Source organism: Struthio camelus, chromosome 15 (genome assembly GCF_040807025.1).
Source record: "Struthio camelus isolate bStrCam1 chromosome 15, bStrCam1.hap1, whole genome shotgun sequence".
Taxonomy (NCBI): domain Eukaryota; kingdom Metazoa; phylum Chordata; class Aves; order Struthioniformes; family Struthionidae; genus Struthio; species Struthio camelus.
Genome location: NC_090956.1, coordinates 20,744,992 through 20,768,859, shown reverse-complemented (window position 1 = coordinate 20,768,859; position 23,868 = coordinate 20,744,992). Strand labels below are relative to the sequence as shown.

At 46.3% G+C, this 23,868-nt stretch overlaps 1 protein-coding gene across 12 annotated transcripts in view; it reads left to right on the top strand.

Annotated features, from left to right (window-relative positions):
* The window catches only part of LOC104142271 (ankyrin repeat and fibronectin type-III domain-containing protein 1), a 348,255-nt gene that overhangs the window by 129,671 nt on the left and 194,716 nt on the right, over positions 1–23,868 (top strand). Inside the window, exon 1 of one of the 12 annotated variants that reach the window (XM_068908676.1) lies at positions 20,554–20,633. The exons of the other annotated variants lie outside the window; for them this stretch is intronic. Coding sequence (XP_068764777.1) covers positions 20,592–20,633 — 42 coding nt within the window. The 5' untranslated portion in view covers positions 20,554–20,591. Of the gene's footprint in view, positions 1–20,553; positions 20,634–23,868 lie in introns of those variants that run through there. 12 annotated transcript variants of the gene reach the window in all.

Genomic DNA, 23,868 nt, shown 5'->3' with positions numbered 1-23,868 from the left:
TGCGATGCATGGAGCTCTTGATGCCTTCTGGAATTACCCTCTGTGTGCCCAAATCCCCTATAGGTTTGTGGGGTCTTGACTAGGCTCCTATTATCTCCTGGGGAGGAGAGAGAGGAATGTGAGTGCTTGGGGGGGGGGGGGGGGGCAAGGTATCAGGCTTCATGTAGGGATGGTGGTATGACCATGCTGCACCTGGATCCTTGTTCAACTACTCCTGTTTTCAACAGAAGCAGCAACTGTACTGCATAGTGAGAAAGAGATATGTGCCTTGACTGTGGTACAGGGGGCCAGGGCTGGAGGAGAGAGCACTCTGAGCCTGTTTTTTGTTCATGCTGCTTTCCCTCTGGCAGGGATCTTTCCTTTTGATTAGTTGGTCTCTGTATTTTTATGATTGGGTTCTTTTTTGGGGCTTGAAAGTCAAGTGCAAATCCAGTCACTAGCTCAGCTGTTTAATTCTGCTTTTTGTCCAAACCATCGTTTACTGTTCCTTGTGGTCATTTAAGGTACTTCCAGTGAGGATCTGTGGCATCAGCTGAAGAGCAATAGGACATGAAGTGGCTGCTCAGGTGGTAGGACAGAGCGTTGGCTGCCAAAAAAGTAGGGAAAATAGAATCCTTGTGCCTGGTGCTGATTTGAGAGGGGATTCATTTTGATTATAGTCCTTTGTTTGGGGTAATAAAGCATCAAATCCTTTGCGCTGCCGTATTGCAGTGATTAAGCCTCATGATGCTCCAGCAGGAATACACAAAACCACAGAACTTCCTGGGAGACTTTCTATTGTCAGCTCTGTTTTTGCAGATGGGGAGAATTTAAGGTGGGAAGGAAGAGGAACATTAGAAACTTCTACCAGAAGTTAAGACAAATCAAATCTTTTCCCAGACCTCTAGCTAACCTTACATGGGGTATGTTTGGTTCTGGCTTGCCATTGCTAAGTGCCTCATTGAGACAACATTAATTGATGTGACCTTCCTAACTCTTTTTTGCATCAAGCCTGTGAAGAGGGACCTTTTTCAGGTAGGTGCATATCTTTCCACTATTTCTTCCTTCTTCTCTCTGAGAGATGTCATGATCACCTTCTCCAACGCAAAGACCCATTTGACATGAATACATATTGCCTGATGAATCAGCAAGCTGTCTTATCTCAGGAGCCAAGTGTGAAAGTGCAAGCCTTCAACTGAAGTGTTGCTGATGAGTTTATTAGGCAATGTCCAAAGATCCTCCAATTACTTATTTCAAGTCTGCCTCACTTCTGTTTGAAATGATATAACCTAGTTCAAGCTGACTCCAGTTAAGCACTAGGCTGATGGATAGACAGAGGTGCACTTCATATCACTGAGTGTTGTTAGTTGTGCATGCTCTCCTGAGGCTTTTAAACTGATATAATACTTAGAGGGTAAAACTAACTGTTTTTAGATCCTGACACAACAGAGCAGAGCATAATGTGTTTCTTTCCCAAGTTGCACATGACCATGCCCCATAGGCATGCATATTATGCAGTTTAACCTGCAGCGATGCCTAATTTCCCTTCAAGGAGGTGTCTGTTCAGCCATGTGTATGAGCAGGGATTCTGCTTCTAGGTACACTTCTATTACTTATATGTGGTAACTGGGAATGCTGAGCTCTGGCTATCTGTCTATTTGGGCTAGATTTTCATGGGAATCTTTTAAAATCATAGAGTAATGAAATAGATAATGCGAAAACGTGTATACCCATGGAATACTGATGGACCTGTTCATTTTGTTGATTGCTTTCAGTTTTAGAGGGGCAAGCGCGTTCTTTTCAGGTCTGTGGCACTTGAAACAGCGATATGCGCAGCTTGTATATAAAGCTTCCCTCCTGGAGCCCAGGACCCCTCCTCTCTATTCAGGCTTGGTGAGAAGAGCGAGCAAGTCGTCATCTCTCACGGGTGAGCAGCTGCAGGCTTGGCTGGCGAGCTGTGCCTGGTGAACCGGGGAGCAGGGAAACTGAGGAGGCTTTTTATTATGAATATTCTATTTTGGATCTAGAGGTTATTTCCCAGTAGTGCATAGAAAGCCTGGCTGGCATTTTTGTTTCCTACTGGTAAGTGACTGCTGTTGGGTTTGGTTTGCACTCCTCATTTTGTGTGTGTGTGTGTGTGTGTGCGTGCGCGCGCATGCACGCATGCGTGCATGTGTGTGCAACAAACAGAGAACTCACATTTCCAAGGCTAGATAAAATACAGCAGCACCCTTCCTTGCAGCATTTGAGAGGCTGCAAGACCAACCGGGAGCTTTAAGTGTTCTATAAACACGATACTGGAACAGAAAATTAATGACAAAGCTAAGAACAGGCAGATTTTCATCCTAGGAAGGAAACAAGTGAGTAACTTCCTGTTGTGGAGTGATGGGCAGGCTCTGTAAAGGGGCCCAGGAGTTTCCCAGGGGCAGAAAGAAGCCCATGAGAGAGGAGAGGAGTGTGATATGGCCATGTTTATTCCTCAGGAGGCCTGGCCCATAGAAGAGTAAACTGGCAAATGACTCCTCCTGCACCAGTCATTGCAGAAGTGATCAAGTAAAATCCTCCTCCCATGCTGCAAGTCATCGTACTGGTCTGCAGGCCTTCCTTGGCCAGACACACTTCTGCACCTGTAGTTCCCAGGCTAGTGGAGGAGCAGAGCTAAGCAGAAGGTGGAGAGGGGGTGAGACTTTGGTTTATTTTAGAACATGGATGGTTTGGATTCGCAGCTGATGTAGATCGGCCTGGGGCCCTGGAAGGCTGCAGAGCTGATGCAGCTCAAAGTCTGGTCTAAATATTTTTAATTACGTTGCGTTTGGAGACCTTTTATAAACAAACCAGCTACAAGCCGCCTCTTTTTCTGTTGCCAAGGCCTGTACAGAAAATATTTAGATCAGCAGTAAAAGCAAATAATCTTGGTCTAGGGATGTGAGTGGTTTTATTTTGCAGGTTCTTTTTATGTAGGCTAGATCTTTATTTATTCTCAGTTTTGTTTAGCAGTTCCCATAATACATAACTCGTTCCCTGTTAAGGCATGGATGTGTCTCCTTTCTACAGGGCCTTCTAACACCCCTATGAGCATCACCCCCCCCCCCCCCGAAAAAGTTATTGTTCCTAGAAAGCAGAGCAGTGCCACTGGAATGTTAATTGGGGGAAGTGAATAACCAAGGCTACCCTCTGCCTAACCTTCCCCAACCCCCCTCTTAACAAGCAAATTGAATTTATTTTGTCATTGAAGGTCCTCTGCCTCCCCCTCCCCCTGGGCAGGACTGAAGTGTCCATTGTACTGCTCCACATTGGGATTTGCTGCCATTTGTTTAAGGAATTTTTTTTTCTTTTTAGGAAAGGCAACTTAAAAGGGGGACGGGTGGGAGGAATACCCGTTCTCTCTGTTGCTGCGGTGTGAGGAGAGGAGTTCCGGAGCCTAAAGGCAGGCAAAGAAATGAGTTTGTCAGCACTGCTATTCCCATAGAGATTCGAGTTTCACGTTTTATTGAAGAGGTGTGTTTTGCGTTCTCTCCTTTCAAGCCCACTGAGGAAAGGGGGAACTCTTATACCAGGCTGCATCTATAGTGGGGGAGTAAAACCTAATACATACCTCAGCCCACACGCAGGGTGCCGATTCCTCGCTGGTTCTAGCACCCATACTTCTGGAGACTGTCCGTCTCCTTCCTACCGCTACCTGGGTCCACCCAGGCAGCGAGTTGTGCCAGTGCTGTGTGGACACAGTGGGACTCACGTCTCCCTGCTGGGGCCAGATGAAGTTAATCCTGACTCAGGGATTATACTGGGGGGAACATCTGAAGTTAACTTTTCCTAGCTAGGGGGGGGCTTTGAGGTGTCCTGGTGGGCAAGCAGCTGGATCATCTGGGAAAACCTGCTAATGCCACTGCAGCTGGCCCTGAAGGACTGTGGTTTGGCATTTGTGTTTCTCAGTTGTGACATCAAGTACTGCTCTGACACCCTGTCCCAGCTTCAAGCTGTGTTTTTATGGCTGAAATTGTGATTCTCACAGATGTGTGCAGCTGGCCTGGGAATCGAGAGCCTTCCCTGTTTGCATGGCTGGGCTCCGGGCAAAGCCAGATAGCTATGACGTGGGAAGAGAGCCTCCCTCATTTGAGTTTGGACAGGGCACGCAATATAAAGACTGAAGGTTTCAAGGGCTCAAGTTTGCCCCAAGATTGGAAAATGGGTTTCTCCATGCAAAGATTACTATTTTTGTTTTTCTGGTCACTGGCCTCTGGATTTACCAGTTGAAACCATTGAATTTGTTTTGCGGGTGGTTGTAGGAATGCCAGGTCTTAGTCATCTGGGTGAATTTCAGGCCTATTATGATAATGTCATAAATGTCATAAATGTCTCGGGCATTAGCACAGACTTGACTTGAATTCTTAACCCATTGCTGTGTCAGACCACCAACAGTGCAAACGCTTTGTTTAAGTTACAAAACAAAATTTAAGTAAAATGAAATGAATGAGATCAACTGATGGAATATCTTTGGTGCTGTTCATTTTGATATTGAGTTTGTCTTACGTGGTCCTCACACTTTCAATTCTCAATTCACTGCAAGCTGCTATTGCTTGCCTTCCTAGTTGACAGCTATGGTGCAGAAGTCACTAGGGACAGGTTACATAGATGAAAGGGGCTGTCAGGCGTTTCAGTAAGGTGCTTCTGCTAAAATGACCAGTGCTGACGCGTTTATGAATATCCCTGAGGTTTTAGAGTTGGCACAGGTTGAAATGGAGGTGAAAACTCTGGTTCATTGCAGATTCAGAAATAGGATTTTTTTTTTCCTTACACATCCTGTTTTTCATTGTTAGGATTCTGCATTTAGTGTCACTTGGGCATTAAAAGTTTGATCTTGGACTCTGACTTAATGTTTGGAGGGAGCCTTGTGTGGTAGCTTTGGAGTGGAGGTAGAAGCGACGGAATGGTGTGTCTTTGTGATGGGTTGGACTCCGGAATGCTGGTGATGCTTCCCAAAGCTGGGCTGGGGAGAGGTTGACCAGCCAGGTTCCTCTCTTTCTGGACTCTTTTAATCTCTATACCGAATATCCCTTTGCCATCCCTCCTTTTTGTGGGGTGTTTTATGAGGGATTCTGCAGAAAGGAAGGAAGTTTGCAAGTCTGAGGGTTCACTTGAAACCCTCCAAACTGTTGTTACCCCTTTTCTTCCATATGCAAGCCTGCTTGGGGAAGGGAAGGCTGCGATGCTGGGGAAACGCCATGCCTCTGGACTTTTTGGTATTAGGTGGTAGAATTAATGAGGTTTAGTTCTCTGGCGTGAGTTTGAAGTTTAGTTTTGGTAATTGGTGAGGGAACTGACAGAACAACCCGCTCTGTGTGTCAGTTTAGCTATTCTCACTGTCCCCTCACCCTTTCCCCAGGTAGGGGGACTGTTACTGTATGCTGCCCTGGATGCGGCTGATCTCGCTGTCCCAGTGTTTTCCCAGGACATGCTGTCCGAACCCGGGGACACAGCACAGTGGATGAAGATGCACACTCAGTGACCACACTGGTCTCGAAGCTGCATGGCATTGTATTATGATGCTGTGTTTGGTCTAATATAACTGCGGTTGAAAACAGGGCCTTATATTGTTTCAGTAGTGGTAACCCATGTAGAAAATTAAGGGTGGGCCAATTTTACCAGCCTATCATTCAGCCTGCCTCCTGGAAATGCTAGGCTCAGATTACCCATCACCTGCTGCTCTTGCTTCCGGTGTTAGGTCCTGCAAATGAGAATTGCAGTGCCTAGGAAAACGTGAAGGATATGTTTTGGGGTGGGGTTTCGTTGCACAATGAGCACCAAAAGGGGGTTTTAGACCTATATTTCCTATGGGAATTTGGACCACTGTCTGTCTTGCTTTTCTTCGAAGGTTAAGTTTTCTGTAGCAGTAATTTGCCTTTCAACTCCTTCTGCTCCCTGGTGCATGGAGCTGTCTCATTAGCAGCCGTTTGCTGGCAGGGCAAGGCAGCAGAAAATGATCATGATGCTGCTATGACGCTCCTGTGAGTGACAGCAATTAGTGGGATTAGTTACCATCTTCCAGTAAGGTGTCTTTATAAGAGGAGGTATGAAATACCAGGGCATGCATTTAGCTGAAAACCCTAGCCGGGTGAAGGCAGAGGTTTGCACTGAGAAACGTGTTGGTGAGAACATTTGAAGCTGTCTCACACATCATTTCTTGCAACCTCTAAAGAGGTTTCCCCTGCACCCCCCTTCTCTTTCTCTCCAAATCCACCTTGTCAAAGTGGTGGGGAAGAACTTGCTCCTGTCAGCACAGAGGACTGTAGTGGGATAGGATTATTTTATTTATAAAAGATGCCAGAATCTAGGCATCTTTTTCAAGTAGAGCAAAATTTCCGACTGACTCATCACATGGAAGAAGAGGGAATGGATCCCTTTCCAGTGGAGTAGCTGGAGTGTAGGATGCAGAGACCATCTCTTCTGGATCAGGAGAGATTTAGATGTCTTGCTTAGGGTCCAGAGGATTGCACTGCAGCAAGGTAAAGAGAAGGGAAATTGGATGAAATTCCCCCTCCACAGGAGGGTGGTTTTAGCTTTGAAACCTTATGTGGAGCTGTTCCTTATGAGGCAGGAAGGTGTGGCAGGGACAGGCTGCTGGGGCTGTGGCTGTCATTGCAGACATCCATCTTGCAGGCTGTTTCCCAGAGGTGTTTCCCAGAGGTGGCTCTAGGAGAGATAACAGCCACTTTTTCACTCGTTGGTTTGATTAAAATAAAAGGTTTAGACTTTAGAAGAGACTATAACCTCTGTGCCCTGCCACTTTAAGACAAATGATAACAAAGATACTGTTGGGATGAAAACTGAGGCCATCTCAGAGCTTCTTTTTAGAGCCTTTTTCTGCAGTACTTTTCTGCAGTACTTGGAGGGTGACAGCTTCAATGAACTGAAGACAAGTGTGCAGCCGTTTTATCCTTCCCTCCTTTCTTTGCTGTTGCTGTGTGTGGGTATGTGTGCTCTCTGGATTCCCATTATGTGCTTCTCAAGACTCCTTCCCCTCTTACAAAAGTAAACACTCTTTGCCTTTTTGCAGCAGCCGCTGGCCTCTGTGGATAGGCTCATGTTATATCGGGCATGTGTTGGCATCCACGGGGGAATGGGAATGTACCATCAGCAGCATCCATGACTGATTTCTGTGGTGTGCCTCCCCCACTTATCTAGAGGACTTGGAGAGCCAGATCCAACCCCAAACCCTGGATTCCAGTGCTGCGGACGACTGTGGGAGCCTGGATTCAAACTTTGTATCTATGTATCTTGAACTGAGAAGAGATCCTGGGAGCCTGTTTTGCTTTCTGGCCAGGGAGCAGCCCAGGGGAACAGAGCTGCTGTACTGTGGAGGGGGAAGGTGGCAGTTGTTACCTGGTGGCCCTGAGGATAGAGGAGTGCAGACCAGATTACAGGAGCAGGGTAGAAGTCAAAGTGATGAGAACAAGTGCACTGCAAAACCTACAGTCCTCCCGGCACCTTGCCTGGGACACTGCTGTGGGCCTGTTCCTCGGTGGAGGGGGAGCCCAGCGCTCCCTCACCTTGGCTGGCAGCAAGGGAGAGCGCTGGACACATGGCAGAAAGTCTCAGAGATCCCTCAGTTCCCGGAGATGTTTGGACATGATGATCCTGGGTGGCTTTGCTCAACTTTGGGAACTTAGCCCACAGCTTTAAAAAGAAACTCAAAACTCCAGCTTGGTCCTTGGTCATCGCTGGGTGATAAGCTGTCTGCTGTGATGCTCTGTGGGGTCTCAGCCCCTTAGAAAAGAAATTCATCATGTGTTATCTGCTCAGTTTTGGCAGGCAGGCCTGGAAGGTGCTTCTCCCAGCAGCAGGAGATGATTTGTGACTGGGCTGATGCTCAGTCATGCCTTGGGCTCCTTTCCTGCCTTTTTCTTAGGAGAAATAAAATAACCACTTCTGCAAAGCAACTCTCTAACAAGCTCTGCGTAGCTCCTTTTTCCTTTCCCAGCTGTCTCCTCCAAGTGACATGCTGTGCTTTGCACTGTTCTGTATCGGTTGCTGCTTGCCCATACTCTGTTGCATGCCAGCTTTGTAGCATTTTAATGAGAAGTCAATGTCAGGGTAGAAAATACCTAAGATGTAGAAGGAAGCAAATGTTGGATGTTTGGGAAGTTGCGCTAAGCTTCCTTGGCAGCAGCATCCTCTTCTCTTGTATTCAGAACCCCATTGTGATGAGTTTTATATTTAATGTTAAATATAACTGCATTAGTCCGGCATGTTAACTTGCACTCCTCTTTGGTGGGTGTCTGCATTCTGTGAACCTCTAGGTACCAGTATTACTCCTGGCCAACTCTTAGATGGAAGTGAACAATTCCCCAGGATTTAACGCATTTGTCTTACATGGATTCAAATCCCATTTTCTTTCCTGACTACCTAATCGGGTTGTTTCAGCTGCTTCAGCTTGCCCTCAGCTTCTCATCTCCACTGGCCCTTCTTTGTTTCTCCTCCCTCTTTTCTGGCCTTTTGCTGTTAACCAAGTAGCTGCTGTTTCCCACTCAGCAATGTCTTTTGGAGGAGGAGGGCAAAATATGGGTTGGCATTCCTACATCTGGGAGTAAGTGGAAAAGGCTTTTTTGGATTGCCTGGATGCAGGAGGACATGGCAGATCATGGCTCTATCCCACCCCCTCCTATTTACTTTCAGTGTGAAGGGGAGAGTGGCAGCAAAACCAAACTTAATGCTGGGTCTCCCCGTTGCATTTGGGGTCTCATTTTTTCTTATTTATTATTTGTTACTGATTTGTATATTCATGATTAAATCTGCAGTACCTGGAGGATTTAGAATGAATTAGAACGAAAAGAGACATGATCTTTATAAATAATCATTATTCCCTCTACTTAGTGTTCATTCTCCTTCAAAGGTTCTCTGTGTGACGCAGATTTGCTATACTTTCATGCCAGGACCGCAGGGAGATAGCTGAATCTTGCAGTCCTCTTTATTTCCAAAGCAGAAGTGGGTGTGATGACGTGGGAGGAAGGTGCAGTATGTTAAATGCTCTAATATTTTTTAATAGAATCAAAATCTGCCATTTAAATAGGAACTTTCATGCTAGAGAAATATTGACAAGGGAAGATAGGTGTGAAAATCAGTGCTGTGGACCTCTGTTCCTCTGCAACATCCCTGTTGCATTTCTTGTTGATCTGTCATTTTGAAGCTTTCCATCCTGCTCTATGGTCCTGCTTCCCCTCCTGCTTGATATTACAGCAAAATATTAATCCTCTGCTGATGGCATGAGTGTCTTGCCGCAGAAATTGCCATCCTGCTGAGCAGGTGCTTCACCTTTGCTTTGTGCTAGGCTTGGCCCAGTGTGCCAGGCTTGGCACATGTGCCTGTTCCAGAGAGCTGTATCTGCTGATGGTGAGGCCTGACTGGTTACCGGTGGCATATGGCATCCCTTCTTGCTGGGCTGGAGCACTGTTGTGGCTGCAGGTTAATTAGTGCCCTGCAGTGGTGAGTGTCTAGAACATGGGTGATGTCAGCAGACATCTCCCTATAGCATGTTACAGTTGTGGCTTTAGCTTTGTGTTGTAAGTCTTAAGTTCATCAGTCCTGAGGAGTGATGGTCTGTGACTCCAATTGGGAGTGTGGACATTCTGTGGACTGAACGTCTCTTCCATAGCTGCTGTGGGCCTGGCTTCCACAGTCCAAGCAGTCCTATCTGCCTTATGGTCCTATGAATTGTATCCTACATCCACAGTAGTTTGGTCCTAACAGACAGTTCTTTCGGCAACGATCCTATAATTCATGGTGAAACTTCCTGAAGAAGTGACTGTGGCTTTTACTCCTGGCCTGCCTGGAGTCCAAGGGATTGGTGTGGGATGCAAGTTTGTCCATCAAACTCACCAAAGATGCTCGGAGCCTCTCCTCTGGGCCCTGTGCTGGTTCCTTCTTGAAGATGGCGTCTGGAAGGCTGCTCAGGTCCCCTTCCTGTGGCAAGAAGGGCATCGTTGGGAGTCATGGTGAAGGGTGGGTGAGCCTGGGAGGCCGCTGCGGTAACATAACCAGAATGTACCGTGGATCCAAGGTTGTGCTGCTGGGAAGCCTGCATTGCTAAGGAAGGGTGCGAAAAATTCCCAAGAAGCAGCAGAGTGGGAATTGGGGTGGAGTTGAGCTAAAACATAAAAAACATAACATAAAAAAGGTAATGAGCAAAGCCATAAATATTTTAACAAAGTATTCCCTTGAACTCAGATTTATGTGAGTGATGGCTTTCCTCTGATCCGGAGTACGCCCATGGACTGACTGGGGATCAGGGTGTGTGATGAGTACTCTGTCAAAAAGCAGCAGCTGTCTACCCTCAGGAAGGATGGAGGCTTCTCTGTGCAGAGAGAAAGAGGGTCTGGCTCTCCCAGCTGCAAAAGTTAATCTTCACACTGTAGACCAAGGGCAGTCAGGCTGCAGTCGGGTGGTTGGTTGCTGTAATGTTATTGGATGCTTTCCATAAGCTCCATTGAGGAGCTTTGAACCTGCTTGTAACTCTGTGAAAAACCTCATGAGAAAAGCTTGGTGGGTGTGTGGTGGTGGTGGTAGGATTCCTGTGGGTCCCATTCTTTAAGGATCACTGTATCCTGGGAGGTCTTCAGGATGTGACTTAACGTTCTTGTACTGCCCAAGCTCTTGGGCAGATCATGCAGGAGTTAGGCCGTCAAACCCAGAGGCCAGCCTTCTAGGCTAGGACAGTTCTTTGGAAAATAGCAGGACATAAGGGACGCCATTGTGGCACTGGCAAGCGAAAGATCATTGGTAGTTTCAGAACAGATGTATCTAATGGCCACTTTTTAGTTTTTTGAAGGGAAAATTATGCAATTATATGGGCAAATGTGGTGATTCTTTCTATCTCCCTGCTGAGTTGGTGGGATAGGACATTGCTCCCTTTCTATGCTAATTCCTGAGCAGAGGAATTGCTTGGGAGTCTGCTGTAGCGGGGGCGCCTGGGATCCTGGAATCCCACATTTACCAAGGCTCATGTGCTAGGCAAGAGGAGCTTCCTCCTAATCTCCACCTCGCTCTCTGAGGACCTGGTATCATGCAACTGTGCCCTCTGAGGACCGAGGGCTGACTGGAATCCAGGGAATCGAACTGCTGCTAGAGGAGCAGCTTGGTAGCATATAAGGCACCCAAGCTGCTTCTCTGCAGCCTCCGGAACTGGAGAGGCACCAAAGGTTGGGAAAATTAATTAGTTAAAACTAAAAAATGTTGCATGTAAGAATCCTTCCTGGAGCATGTTTTCTTGTATTTTGCATCAGAGAAATATTTGCTGCTCAGATACTTTCTTAATTACGTTTTTCAAAGAGACTTCCATTACATGCATCATTATATATTTGAAGGTGGGAGCTCAACTCTTTAGGTGAATGCTGAGGGTGCCACATCACAAGCCAGTTGTGTATAGCAAATGGCATTTTGTATTAAATATATTTAATTATATTGATTGAAGGCTTCAGTCCAACAGTGTGCTGATAATTCCTTATTTCTTCTGAAATTTAGCATGTCTCAAAAGACTCTCTGGTCTGCCCAGGCCTCAGTGTAGCAAAACACTACAGCAGATTATCGCAAGTGGGGTGTAAGTATATGCTTAAATACAATGCTGAGTCTCAGCCTTTGACTGTAGACTTTCTAGGGCAGCCTCTGCTTGCACTCTGCCTTGTATAGGACAGGATGCCTGGTAGCTGCTTCATAAATAATGCTACATCCCTGCAAAAACAGATCAGTGGCTCCAATGATTCATTTCCTGAGAAAAATTCCATTTGCTTGATCTGATTGTAAAGCAAAAATGAACTTGATCGTATGGAAAAGTTGGAAGTTGTGTAATAGTAAAACAACCTGGAAAGTGGGCTTATTTCTGTGTTTGTAACTGAAAAGACAAATAGTGTATTGTTGTGCATTCATCCACCTGATTTAAATAAAATCACATCCCAGTAAAAATTATAATAAAGTATCAGCTAAGCTCTCAGAATTAGAAGGTAATCTTTGAGTTAGACGCAGGACATGCATTTTGGCAAGAAAAGGTGAGGTGAGTAAGCCTCCAAGCTAATTTTTTTCCCTTTAAATATGACATTTGGAAGACAAGAAAATGAAAGAAAAGTTGTTCGATAGTAGGTCTACTTATGGAGGGGGGAAGGCATGTGTAGGATGTGTGGTTGCTCATTGTGCTTGAGTTATTGCATAAATATTTGAAAGACTCCTGATGTTATAGTAATTACAGCTGATGTTTTTGTTTGGGCTAGGGATATAGTATAAGGCCAGAGATCACAAGGAGGCTTCTCTTCATTTACTTCTTTAGAAGTATACACGTTGGCATTAGTGCTGGCTCAGTGAGCCATAAACAGAGCAAAGTTTGCTTAATTGCTGATCTAGATGAGATAACATAGTTTTCCAGAGATTTATGCGATAATAAACTATCCAGGGAAATTTATGACACATCCAGCTGTGATCAGTGCACCTTTTAAAGGTTTATTGGTCAAGGATATTGTCACTCTTGGAAGAGAGTCTTGCACAAGACTGAAGCAGCCAGAACTGTGCTGCTGTTTTAAAATATTTCATTTTAAGCCATTTGTTTGTCAGGTGGTGCATCTTCCCAGAGGCTCTCTGCAAAAAAGGCTGGGAGGAACCCCCTGTAGAGAGGGTGAGGGAAGGTGGACAGTTGACACTCTTAACTTTCATCCAAATAGGAGAAGAAATAAGAAGCTTAGGGAGATAACCTGAAAGAACCCATTGCAGAGCACGTTGTCTAGTGTGAAGTTGGGGATGTTTTCTGCTGTATGTGAGCTTAAAATTGGGATAAACTGAATTTATATGTACTGTGTTCAGGGTTTCTGATAGTGCAGATGTGCGTACGTCTTCCCACCGGTGACTGAGTCCCCAGAGTGGATAATACCATTTATTTATACCATAAATAAACTTCTATCTATTCTGTGAAGAAAGGAAAGGGGTGAAAGATCTTGAGATAGTTGGAGGAAAGGTGGTCATCTTTATGGGGAGGGTCTCTAAAGTGAGTCCAGGAAAGGCAATATGATAATCAAGTTTGAATTCTCCACGTAGGGACCTGTACCTATTTTGCACAATTTCTAAGAGATCTGAGAGTTAAAAAGGATTGAAAACCACTGACTTTTACAAATAGGAGATGGCTAATGTGCCTGCCTGTAAGAGAAACCCGACTGCCCTCTTACTTTCAGAAGAGTATCTCCAGATTTTAAGACTTTATACAGACTGGGCATCTAGTAAATGATCTCAGAAATCTTGTGAGTTAAGAGCAGCCTGCCTTGGAGTTTTAATCAGATGGTGGATAGAAGAAGCTGCTTTGTAGTTAATTTAAGTGGCCACAGAACATATCAAAACATCATATTTATAAAAAGCATCTCTACTTCATGAACTCTACAGTGTATTATTCTTCCTACTACTCCCCTCCAAAGGCTTAAAAATGTGAAGTAATCCTTTTTTGTATAATATCTATATGGTGTGTACAATTATTAGTAGAAAGTCCAGGTGCAATTGCTTATAAGGGGAAGGACAGAGAGTCATCCTGGTTTCTGTAGGAAGCAAAGCAATGCTGAACAGAGTGCAATCTGTCCAGCCCTAGCTGCCTCACTGGAGAGGGAGATGCTGCATATGGAGATTGCCCAATGTTTCCTGGATTTGTATCTAATCAGCTTTTAGGAAAGCAGGTGTGACTGGTTTGTGCCGCTTGCACAGAGAGCCCAAGGGTGCCTTTGCAGCTGCCGAGAATTGATCCTGGCATCCATCTGCTTGTCTTCCTGCTCTGGGGGGAGCTTTCAGAGCAGAGAGCAAGCACAGGCGATGCGAGACGTGCAGGGCCGATATGCAGGGCCCTGGGATGGGCAATGCTGTCCAGTCCCAGCTGCAGCCTCAGCGCTAATAGGGAAATGTTCCCTATTTACAGAAGTTCAGAGTGTCAAAAAGCAAAGAAAATACCCCCCGCCCCCTTTTGCCCCCAAATAAACTGTAACCCAGTGGCAACAGTACAAATACCAGAGGCAGTTTCTTCCTCCTCGGCTTTAGCTAATTTTGCCCTTCCCTTTTAGCCATCATCAGCCTAAGAAACATTCAGGGGGACTTGATTTTACGTGACGGATAGCCTAGGGACAGGATCTGTGCTGCGAGGTTGTCCCAGCTCCTTCCTCCTTGTCCGTCAGCGCAGTGAAGTGCACTTGGGACTCCTGGACTCTTCTTCCAACTTGGTCACTGACCAGTGGGAGCCTGCATACTGGTCACATAAGCTCTCTGCTTCCTCAGCTATGTTTTATATCCCAAGGAACATTAAGCGTAATTAATTGCATTGGTTCTTGCTCACAGCTGGAGAAGTTTATGGGGAATTGTATTCCTTTCCCATCCCTTGCTGTCAGGCTATATGAAACAGAAGAGAGTTTAAAAGGAGGGAGGCCAGCATGGGAGCTATTCTGTTTCCCCTGTCTGTTGAATTCAGAATTTCAGTAGTTATCAAAATGCAGAGCGGCTGTGTAAGTCATAGAGATGGACTTAATTTCTAATTGTGTTCGCAGTCATCTTGTGCAGGTATGTGCTCTCTGGCTCTTTATACCATTTCAGCAAACTTTGCTTTATGCATATCCTTAGTGTCCTCCTGTCTTGAACTTTACAAACGACAGAAAATAAGGAAAAGCTGGAGCATGGCACCTTCATGCCCCAAAACTGGGACAGCAATTTTACATCATGTAGTCATTGCTTTTTGTTTTAACTTTGCAGACGGGACACATTTCTCTTAGAGGGGATTTATGTGGATGAATCTGTGCTTCTCTTATCTGTTGCCTAACCAGGGCACAGTTTGCCATCTGGTGGCAATAGTCCATTTAATCCTGGCTTCCCCGCTGGCTCTTACTTGGAGTCTTAATCACAGCTAGACTTGCTGTATGACTTTCCCACTGCTCAAGCTGCCCATCCACCTTTGGATGGGCACATCCTTCTTACTCTGTGCCAGCCTAGTAATACCACCCTAGTAATCCTACCCTGGCACCTGGGCTCTCCCAGGCTTCCCCAGCTCAGACCATGGCACAGCAGCCTGTCACTCCTGTGTCTCGTGTAAGCGTGTGTGTGATTGCCATGCTTCAGTGGCAACTTGTTGCTGTTGAAGACAGTGGGAAAACATACACGGAGCAGAACTGAATTTAGGTCCACCTGGCTGCACTGTATCTATCTTGTATCTTCTGGCCTAGCAAGTGTTGGGATGTATGACATGGTGCTGCTGGTTGCTTGCTGTTTTGTAGCTCTGCAAAAGTCCAGGTGCCTGCTTCAAGAAAGGTGGCTATTTTTGCTTTTCAAGGTGAATAAGATATCTTTAGTTTCTTCTCTGCCAGCCAGACACAAAATCAATTTACCTGATAAACTTTTTCCTGTAGCTTTGTGAGCATAGTCTTGATCTGTAGCTTGAAAAATGCTTAAAACATGGAAGCAGCACTTTTACAAACGTCATGTACTGCAGCACAGTGAAAAGCTGCATTCTCTAGAGCAGGTAGTGGGTCAGGATGCACTGCTGTAAGTTAAGAACCAGTTTGCAGTTAATACTTAGACACCTATGAATAGGGAGGCAAGAGCTGGAGGCTGTTGGAACAATGTCAGAAGCACTGGGATCAGTGGGCATGATTCTGACGTTAAGGTGTCCTGGTCATGAGCGGCAGGGAGGGACACTGTAGGGCAGCTGACACTGTAGATGAGGATGTGTTGCTATATGACTAAGGGAGCCTGCATGTGGTTTGCGTAGGTTAGTGGGTGGTGTGTAGTGTATGTATGTGGAGTGGGAAGGGGGCAGCAGGAGCGCACATGGCATTGGCAGGAAAAGGGTACCCTTATTTCCCAGGGAGCCCGGCAGTTGAATGACTTTAAAGAGGAGAAGACGCTATACCACACTCTTCTGCTCTCCCTCCCTTCCTCTCTCTCTCTCTCTCTCTCTCTCTCTCTCTCTCTCTTTGTTTTTTCTTCTTTTTCTGAACTTGGCCTGTAAGAGAATTCTCTTTCTTTGTAATAAACAAGGATTGTATAAAATGCTTAATATCTGGTGGTCTTTGCTGCAGAGGGTTCAGTGTGTGCCTCATAAGGAAACATTGTGGTGGTTTGCTTTTCTCATGTTGTCACGTCTTCCTTCAATTATGGGATAAATATTAATACCGCAACCACCCACTAAACAGGCGCTGCCTGCCATGTCTTATCTTCCCATCTTTGTGCCATTGGAACAGCTTTACAACACCCTTAAGTTTAAAACAAGCACACACGAAAAACAGTCCCTCTGGATATATTAGAGCTGACCAGCAAATGTGCATTTCATTACCTAAAATATGCTGGTAGACCTAGAAAAGTGAGTGAGCCAAAGGGAAGTGGACCTGCAAAAGGGTTTGGTACTCGATAAAACAGGAAAAGTGGTTTCTCCCCCCTCCCGCCCTTCTCTCTTGATTCCTCCTGCTACGAATTCCTGGTTAAACGCTTGCATATCTGAGGGAAATCCAGGCGCCAAATTAAAAGACGCATTGCATAGCATAGGCACAAAAATGGAGGGATAGGAAAGAATCAACTGAATGTTAGAAAAATGTAGCGTGCTTTATTTGTATTTTTATTTTTTTCTTAAAGGCATCAGTGCTTGGATATGTGTGCCTGGCCTAGCTACCCCCACCATGTGGTTCAGAGCCCTGCTAAGATCCTGCGGTGAGAGCAGAGGTGTTCTGCTTAACTAACATCTCCGAGGGGTTGAGTCCAGGGTTAGCATGTGGACAGGGTATTCATCCTTTAGGTCTGAGTGTAAGTGGGCTGGGGAGGGAGAAAGAGGGGTCACAGCAGAGGGCTCCCTGAAAAGGGGGGAAGCCATCTAGTGGTGGATTGTGCCAGTTGATGCAGAATGGCAGGATCAGTGAGGGTGGGCTGAACGGCTTCCTCTGTGCGAAGCCTGCATGCCTAGGTCCATCCTGCCCCTGGGGTAACAGCCTGGGGGATAGGCGGTGGCCGAACTGTTCATCCTCAGAGCTTGGCGCTCCCTGGGTCAGCCTCGCCAGCCACCAGGAATCCGTGCCTGGCGCTTTCGTCTGCAGATGATTGGCAGGTACAGCTTTGAGGACAACCATGTCTGTGCATACATATCTTAGATGAGAACCAATAACACCCAACCCTCTATTTATACTGTCCAGTATAAATTACAGACATCAGGGCTCCCTTTTCATTCCTAGCCCCCTCCTTGGCGGGCTTGGCAGGAAAAAGTGCTTGCCTTTTCCAGTGGGATTTTGAAGGCATCCATTAGTTTGTAGCATTGATGATATCTTCTGGTATTTGGAGTGATTTTATAGTTTGAGTCCAAGTTGTACAGCACAAGACTCCTATGTTTGTCTTTGATGTTCAAGGGAGGTAGGGTTAGAGCTGATTTCTGTGGGCTTCAAGGAGCCACATAGCAAAGAGGTGTGTAAAGAGTTATCTTCTTTTTTTGAGAAATGTTTCAGCATTGGATGACTGGCTCGTTGTTAATGTGGAGCAATGGTTTTTATTCAGCAACATCCACACATCCTACTGCTTCCCCTCCAAGAAAAACACGGCTAGATGTCTCACCAGTTCCACCAGACTGGTCTTGCAAAGTAAAACCCGACTGGTGGCTTTGTGCAGGGAGTGTTTTTGCATGTGAGAGGATGAGTCACCATCTCCTGCTTGGTCAACAGTAAATGTGTGTATTTTATGTGTCTTTTGGGGGGGGGGGCAGTTTAGAAGAGACATTCCCACTGTACCCCCTTTTTTAGATTAAAAAAGAGGTGGGGAACCCATGCTAGATCAAATTAAAGAAAACTGCCTCATTCAAGGTAATATTAAAGAGCGGTAGTGGCTTTACTTGTAAGCTCTAAAATCAGTTCTTCGTGAAGCACTTGATGGATGCCTCTGTCTCCAGTCCCCATGATTTTGTGTTCTGTCATCACTACAGTACCTTAGCATCCGATACTTCATGCTTCATATTTAAGATATCCTCTTACAATTTTATGATCTAGGATAGAAAAGATATTATTAGCTGGACTTGAGGCTGGAAGAAAAATATTTCTTTGGTATGTTAGCAGTCATGCAGAGTGCTTGTACTACAGGCTGAAAAATTGGCAGATCCCTCCATTCGCTGTGTTTTCCAGGGACACTGGCAGCCTGAAGTAAAGTCAATGGTTTGCTTTTCATCCTTTTGTTACCAAGTGAAAAGCTATCTTTGAAGGAGGGGTGGAATTAACTGAGCTGAGAAGCCAGGCAGGCTCCTGCAGACTGGATGTTCTCTGTGTTACAAAGTAAGTTGTGGCTTTGACCATGATTAAGAAAAAAAAAAAGTAAATAACTGAGTGGAGGGGGGGACAGCCTGGGCTTCAAAAGAAGCAAAGCAAACCAGAAGCCTCCATTGCATGTATATGTGTGCATAATGGAGGGGAAGACAAGTAAGTGAAGTTTCCGCATCCCTTACTGTCCCTGTGGCACAGGGATCCCAGTGCCAGCCTCCCTTGATACGCATGCAGGCATTTTCACTGCCTTGTGCTGGGCATTCTTCTTGTTTGCTATCTGCTGTTCTGCTTCCATCATGAATTTCTCATTTTATGCACATGCTAAGTACAGTCAGGTCTAGCCTTTATTGACAGTCGCTCAGTTTATATGAGCTGCATGCCATGTGCAGACCCTTCTTTGTTTCTTCTTCTTTTTGTGCAATAGCTATTTCCTGATATTGGCCAAGAAAAGGATATTGTGTCCCAGTGAGCCCGTGACCAACCTCTTTTCCACATGGCCGTACTCTCTGTATGCAGCTATTGGTTACAGTATGTCATGGAAGAGGTAGCAGTGTTGAGTTCTTGAAATGCCAGTTTTGCTCTTTCACTGCCCTGCTTGACTTCAGCTTTCTAAACTGCACTCCAAAACTCTTAGTTCTGTGAAACTGGGCTCGAAATCCCATGTAATGATCCATTCATCTGCTGTGGCAGGGCCCGCGGGGATGCGCTCTGGCGGTGTCTTGGCATGTTGTCTTCTGATTTGGGCCAGGAACTGGAAAAGCAGAATGAAGTTTCAGTAATGTTGGGGACAGGAGTTCACACTCTTCCGCCCCTCACAAAATTTCTTCCTATTTTACAAGAAGGATATTTGGAGCTTTATCCAAGCTAGTAACGCTCCTAATAATTACTGTCTGGATTAAATTTAACGTTGCCTCCCTGTGCCAAGGGAGAACGAGGGCTCTTCCCTGTCAGCCTCCATGAACTTGGAGGGCTATTTTACCTCCTTTCTGCTTTGTCAGGCAAGTAGGTTTTGAAGAGGGGAAAAGAAGGGCTGGACAGAGACCGTGGGTGAGCTGGGCCACCCGCATACCAGGAGCGAGGGGCTGGCACAGGGTTTTGTCCTAGCGTGGCACAGTGGTGCCAATGGGGCTTGGCTCTGGCGCTGCAGCTGTGGCTCCCCACCCAGAAGGGTGTCCCCAAGCATGCTTTAAGCTCTTTTTTCTGCCAGGTACGGGCCCTGGCCTCTCGCAGCGTGACCGTAGAGAGAATAGACAAGTGGTGATGAAGAGCTCTCTTTCAGAGCAGATCGTTTTACTTGTATGCAAGTCACGGGAACAGTTTTGCCCCTCCATTTTTCTCTTTAGAGCCTAGTCTGCGGATGGTCTTGAGACAAGCTGGAGGGGGGGTGATACTGTATCTTAACTCCTCACCACTGGAGAGCTGAGTTGCTGCATTGCCTGGACAGTTAATCTGTTCAGGTATGGCAGACTTTCTATCTTTTTGTTGTCATATCCTAAAAAATATATGAGGTAACATGCCTGACAACTGAAGAAACACAGAAGTCTGGCCGGTAGGATTAGGATGAATCCCTATTTAAGACAAAATGTTTTACAGCTGCAATTAGTACTTCCTCTCGTGGTACCTGGTTGATGCCATGATGTTGTAACCAGGCCAAACGTGCACTAGCAGTGCGTGGCACATGTCTGTCACAGCCTATTCACTTGCCTTGGGTCTGCTAGCCTATTTCTTCTCCTGTCCTCCCCACTTCCCCCATGCTCCCTCAGCTGCTTTCCAAACTCTTCTGTGGCGTTGCCTCTGTGAGCCAGTGCTTTGGGACTGGGGAGGGCCACTGGGCAGAGATTGCTCTGTGTGCGACAGGGCAGTGCACCTCCTGTCTTTCCCCTACTCTTGACCCACGTTATTCTAAATTCCCTATGATCTTTGGCAGCTTCCATTGGGAGGGGTGTGAGTTTGGGGTATGGGGAGCTCAGGATGCGAGTGCAGTGGATTTGAGCACTCCTAGTTATGGGCGCTCCCTCTAGTTTCATCTTTCATGCTGACAGTGGCCTGCATGGGAAGTGGTGCTTCCTTTAAGCATTCAGTGATTTTACAGTACTGGGTAGCAGGACGTGACATTTCTTTCCAGCTTCTGTTCATGATGCAGATATCACAGCAAGCATGAAGATGATGGCTTATGTAGTGGCTTTCTTGTAACTAGGAATGCTGCTTTGCTGACAGAAGTGCCCACTCCTCCTCAGAGATCTTGCAGCGCTGCTGGCCTCAATTTCCTGCAACGCTGTTTCTGAGACTGCTCTGCTGCTGCCAAGCAACAACTCTGGCGTTTGCAGCTCCACAATGAAGGCCACAGAATGGCTGACTTTAGGTTTCAGCTTTGAGGTGGGTGCCAGCTAACAGTGATAAGGGAGATGTGGGTAGTGGGAAGAGAGGATCTTAGTGTGGGTAAGGTGGCGGATCGATATCTTCGTGCTGGAGATTATTGAAAGGCATCAGTGGTGGGCTGCATTTCTGGAAGCAGTCCCTGCCAGCCCCTCTTAGGATCTCAGCAGATCAGACTAACATGTTTTTTTCCCCTCTCTGAACAGCAGTTAGTACCATCTTTTCATACAGCAGAAATGTCTCTGATCTGGGTAAATTGCACGTAGCGCAACAGCAGGGCTGTACTGATTCATCGCATTTGCTTCAGCCTCAAAGCCTTATCCCCTGCTCAGTGCAGCACAAGCATTTAAGAAGGCAGCATTCCCTGCCTTGAACTGAGCGTTAAGCAGTGCTACTGGCCACTGTAGCCAGGCTGGGAGGAAAACACCCTCTGCAACCTAACACACAGTGGTTTGAGTTGACAAGGGGCACAGCCATTATAGTTAGCCCTTACTAGTTCCTAACACGGTATGTTGCCTACAGAGCGGAGCTGCTTTGAAACCTGCCTTGAAGAAGGAATACTTGTTTGGCTGTACCAAACAGTAGCTGACAGGCCTGTTAATCCTAGTCAATGGTATGCTGGGGTCTGCATATGTTTCTTCTCTCTTGGGTTTAGTGGAAATAGGAATGTTCTTGCACGGGGTACAGACATAAACATGTCACATGACCATGGGCAAAGCAAGGCTTCACAGGTGAATGCTTCCCATCTGGTCCTTTTAAACAGGTTTGCTCTTGGCAATGAACTCACAAATTTTTTGGTGTGCCACTCTGGGCTCTGTTGCTCTGGAGGTGATTTTGATGCCCCACAAAATAGAAAATTTGGAAAAGTATAGAGGGAAGGGTCTTGAGATGCAACAGGTAGAAGGACCATTAAAAGACCAGCTGGTGGAAGGCAAGGCAGCAGAGGGAATGGGGCAGGCCTGGATGTAAAGGGGCTAGGAGTGAGGGGAAGTACAGATAGCCCACAAGCAGGCAGGAGATGGATTGGGAGCTGGATGTGATAGGTATTTTTGAAGCCCTTTTTATGAGGAAAAAGGACAGCAGTGGGAGGATTGAAGGGTTTGGCTCTGGGGATGTTTGTTGTTGGGCAATAACCTTCCATGCACGGTAAAATTTTAGTGCAGAACGTGATGGGAGGAAGAGATCTGGAGAGAGACAGCATGTCTGCTACTGTGTCTCTGTCAGAGCAGAGCCAAAGCCACCTCTGAGCTTGTAGGGAGAGAAAGGGCCAGAAAGCCACTGTTCCTGGGTGTCTAAACTGAAGTCTCCTGTGCCAGTGCAGAGGAGAGCCTGCTGCTCACATGCTAAATCTGCCTGCAGGGGGAAATGAGTGAAAAAGCTATGGCTGATCCACACAATCCAGAGACGTTTCCAGGGACTGTCAGAGCAGAGCAGCCTCTAGCATCCATGCTGGAGGTGTGATGCTCTTCTCATCATGGAGGTGTGAACCAAGAGGCAATACAGATGTGTTAAGTGAGCCTAGGCACTGTGCGTTGCATGGCTCCTACTCTCAGCCCTGGGAATGTCTCCCTGTTCCTCCTTGTATCCTCTTATTCCTTCCTCTCCCCATTCACGTTTGCCTTCACTTGTGAATAGGCAGTTCAGTGTGTGGAAGAGGCTTTCTTGCATCTCAGACCTCAGTACAACTCAAGGATTTTGCACAGTTTGCCTGCAAGACAAGACATGAGTCAGCTCCCTTTATGGCTTGGTCCAAAGATCACAATCTGATAGGAGGGCACTGGAAACTGGTGTTATGTAGAAAATACCATGACTCTTTTGCCACGGGTGGAAATAGGTGACGGTCAACCTTTAAGAGACTAGAACAACAGTAAATTCTGAGATGAAGCATGGTTGGTAGGAAACCTGAATGTGGCATGACATATTTTGTGGAGACCTTTAATTTTCTTCTGTGGCCATGGTGAATTTGCTCATTTTAGAGTGCAAAAGTTGCCCAGAATTCAGTGTGTTTGTCCAGCATAGAACATCAGTAGAGTTTTAAACTCTGGTCCTGGAGAAAGATGGTGAATTTCAGACTGAACCACTGATTAAACAGCCCACTTTTCAGCCCTTTTTTCAGCATGATACCAGAAAGGTTAATATTTCCTCATATTTATGAGGCAGGCTGTGTGTGTGGTGGGGGGAATGTTTTTCTCAGTGAATTGGAAATCAGTCCCATCCCTGCTCCTCCCTAACTTCCATTCATTCACGAGATCCCTCATTTATACATATCTCTTTCCCTTGCCTTTCCTTTTGTAAGGAGGGCAAAATAATAAAGCCCTGAGCCAGCTGGCAGGCACAGAGCTGTTTTGGGTGAACAGTATAACTGTTAAGCATCCTGCAAAAGGCAGACCTTCCCAGCCGGCCACACGTTCCCCAGCACCCAATCCAAAACAGGTGGAAGGGACCCCAACACTCCTTTTTTTTACCAGCAAATTTGGTGGGGAGGCTCACTGTGCAAACTCCTCTCTTCTGTAGCTTTCCAGCCCGCATCCTTCTGCCTCCTTCAACTTGAGCTAACCCACATGTTCCAAATGCAAGCTCAGACCCTCTCTTTCTCATCTGCAAACTGTTCTACCTTTGCTTGCATGGTTGAGACCTCCAAAGGCCTACTTTTCTGTTCTTTTCTGTACCTTTTCACTGCCTCCTTTTTCTGCCAGTCATGCTTCTGTGACTCTCTTGCTAAAGTGTATTTGCAGTTTCAGGTGCAAAAATCAATCCTTGCTTTGTGAGAAGCACTACTTGTCCTTGTGAGCAAATGGCAGGATGGAGGATGCTGGCCTGAAGTACCTGGACACATCAAGTTTGCAAGCTTCTGTCCATGGGAGCCACTGGAGGATGCTGCCATCCTGCCTGGCTTGTGTGGACAGAGAGGAAGAAGGGCAGTGCAGTGACCATGGTTGTTCAACATGCCAGCCTCCCTGAAAAGTACAATGGAAAGAATGATGAGGACAAAGCTGCCAGAGCCCTCCTCCATGGTGATGTTAGAGCTCCTGGGAATGCTCTGCTTGCTGCTGGAGAGACTAAACCACAGCATCCTTGCATGGTCTTATGTAGTTGGTCACAAAGTATCGGTGCCTGCTCAGAGGCAGGCATTTTGCTTGGGCACAGATGCCCCTCACTTATCCAGCATAGACGGAGCCTAATCAGGACTGCTTACAGCAGACTGAGTGGATGGACCCTGTTTTGCTGGTCTCTG